Consider the following 2,356-nt stretch of genomic DNA (forward strand, 5'->3'; position numbering starts at 1 on the left):
TAATTAAATTGATAAAACGATAACAATAAATGATTAAAAAACGATAAGTATATTTTAAAATTACACAAAAATTTTTTAAAACAACCTGACCTCAACCCACAACCAATACTCTTTTCAATCTCTATAAAAGTAAACAAATTTCTAAAAACAATTATATTTAGTAATTCTTTAATACTTTAAAGTATAGATTAAATCATAAAAAGTTTTGTTATTTAAAACAAAATAGTATATTTTTAAGTTTAATTTATTTTTATAGATAATTTTATTGAGTTCCCTCTCATCGAGTAATTCAAACATGATATTTCTTGTTTTAGTTTATCAATATGTTAAGCATTCTCTGCGTAAAAATTGAGAAAATATTACAGAAGCAAACAACCCTTAAAAACAGGGTTTTTTAAATGAAGAGACAATAGATAGAGAAGAATGACAACAACAATCAAAGGATATGATTTTGACAAAGGGGTTAATTATGAAGAATTGGTTAATAGTTACGTTACAACTGGAATCCAATCAAGTAATGTTGGAAGGGCAATTAATATTATAAATAAAATGCTTACTTGGCAACCAAGTGAAGAAGAAAAGAAAGAATATGTTGAGGGAGATGAAAGGTTAAAACGTTGTACTATTTATCTTGGGTTTACATCTGAAATGATGACTTCAGGACTAAGAGATACATTTAGATATCTTGTAGAACATAAGTGTGTTGATTATATTGTTACAACAGCAGGGGCCATAGAGACCGATATTATGAAATGTTTTGGAAACATAAACATTGGAGATTTTTATATGAAACCTGAAGAGGTTCAAGGAGAAAGACATGGCAATATGATTATACCAAAAGAAATAATTGAGAAAACAAAACAATGGTTAAAAGAGTTTATCCTTGATATCCAAGAATGTCAAGACACTTCTATGCCATTCACTCCTTCTCAATTAATTACCATGATGGGTGAACGATTAAACGATACAACTTCAGTAATAACATGGGCAGCAAAAAATAATATTACTATCTTTTGTCCTGCATTAACAGATGGTTTATTTGGTACCTGTATTACTGAACTTAATGAAATTAATCCTGTAAGGTTGGTGGTTGATCTTGTTCAAGATCTTCGTCTAGTCAACTCATCAACTATCCATTCTGTAGAAACCGGTGTTATTATTCTTGGGGGTGGTGTAATGAAACACCATATCATGAATGCAAATTTAATGAGAAACGGAGCGGATTTTGCTGTATATATTAACACAGCTGGTGATTTTGATGGTTCAGATGCTAGTGCTCGTCCTGATGAAGCAGTTTCATGGGGTAAAATTAAAATAGAGTCAGAAAATGTTAAAGTCTTGGCTGAAGCCTCATTAGTTTTTCCACTAATAGTCTCAAAAACATTTGCGGTAACAAAGCGATTTGATGGTAAAATTTAGAACTACTAAAATCGGTCTAATTGTTCTTTTTAACTATTTTTGTCAATATTTTCGTTATATACAACAAATTTTTTTGAAGATAAAAGTAAAGTGATGAAAATGAATCTAATACTTTTAAAAAACCCTAGGGTTAGGACAACAGAACCCTTTTTGAGGAACAAACTTTTAATAAAAAAGAATATCCTTGTTGATAATGCAATTTGAACAAGTAATTTCTGCTCTTCAATCTCCAAATAACGAAGTGAGAAAACAAGCTGAACAAGTATATAATGAAGCACTCGAAAAAAATTCAGATGCATTTATACAATCTCATTTTGAAATGCTTAAGTCACAAGATGAAAATATTAGACATTATGTGTTAACAATTTTACATGTTTCATTAAGTAAAAATATTGAGCCAGTATTATTTGATCGATTAAATCAACAAATTCAAGCCACATTCTTTTCAACATTAATCGAAATTTTTAAGAATGAAACTAGTTTAAAGGTAGTTTCAATGCTTGCAGAAGTACTTTCAATTATTTGTATGTCTCTTTCAAAGAAAAAAGTTAATGTTAATCCTTATTTCAATACTACTATTGAATTAACTAAATCAGTAAATGAAGCACTTAGATTTTTAGGATATACTACAGTGTCTCAACTTATTCTTTTATTAGAACCACAAACACAAGTTGAAGCAACAGGAACTTTAGTACAACTTCTTAGCTCTGGAATGAATGACAATTCTCTTGTTGTGGCACTTGCTGCTCTTGATAGTTTTATTTCATGTGTACTAATGTACGATGATCCTGATTCTCCTCTTGGTGAGTCACAAAATAAGTTTATTGTTCTTATGCCTGTCAGTTTGCAATTGTTTGGTAAAGTTATGAATAGTGGTAACCTTAAATTAATTACTAAATCACTTTCAATTGTTGCACAGTTTGCTTATTACCAAAGG

At 29.4% G+C, this 2,356-nt stretch overlaps 3 protein-coding genes across 3 annotated transcripts in view, besides 2 other annotated features; 2 read left to right on the forward strand and 1 right to left on the reverse strand.

Moving 5' to 3' along the window:
- The window catches only part of EDI_161650 (uncharacterized protein), a gene marked incomplete at both ends in the record, with an annotated part of 415 nt that extends 118 nt beyond the window's left edge, over positions 1-297 (reverse strand). The window contains 2 exons of the mRNA XM_001733511.1: positions 1-119; positions 220-297. The exon at positions 1-119 is cut by the window's left edge and continues 118 nt beyond it. Coding sequence (XP_001733563.1) covers positions 1-119; positions 220-297 — 197 coding nt within the window. The remainder of the gene's footprint in view (positions 120-219) is intronic.
- Positions 150-267: a sequence feature (AT_rich).
- A 126-nt stretch (positions 298-423) lies between the features above and the next one.
- On the forward strand, positions 424-1,419 carry EDI_161760 (deoxyhypusine synthase, putative; the record flags this gene model as incomplete). The annotated part of the gene is made up of 1 exon (XM_001741761.1): positions 424-1,419. One exon carries the CDS (start codon positions 424-426, stop codon positions 1,417-1,419), a length of 996 nt encoding a protein of 331 aa, XP_001741813.1.
- Positions 531-551: a sequence feature (AT_rich).
- A 193-nt stretch (positions 1,420-1,612) lies between the features above and the next one.
- Positions 1,613-2,356, forward strand: part of EDI_161770 (uncharacterized protein) — a gene marked incomplete at both ends in the record, with an annotated part of 3,000 nt that continues 2,256 nt past the window's right edge. The window contains one exon of the mRNA XM_001733512.1: positions 1,613-2,356. This exon is cut by the window's right edge and continues 2,256 nt beyond it. Within this exon, the coding sequence (XP_001733564.1) occupies positions 1,613-2,356 (744 nt within the window).

The sequence above is a fragment of the Entamoeba dispar genome, genomic scaffold, assembly GCF_000209125.1.
Source record: "Entamoeba dispar SAW760 scf_1105229464033 genomic scaffold, whole genome shotgun sequence".
In the NCBI taxonomy this organism is placed as follows: Eukaryota; Evosea; order Mastigamoebida; family Endamoebidae; genus Entamoeba; species Entamoeba dispar.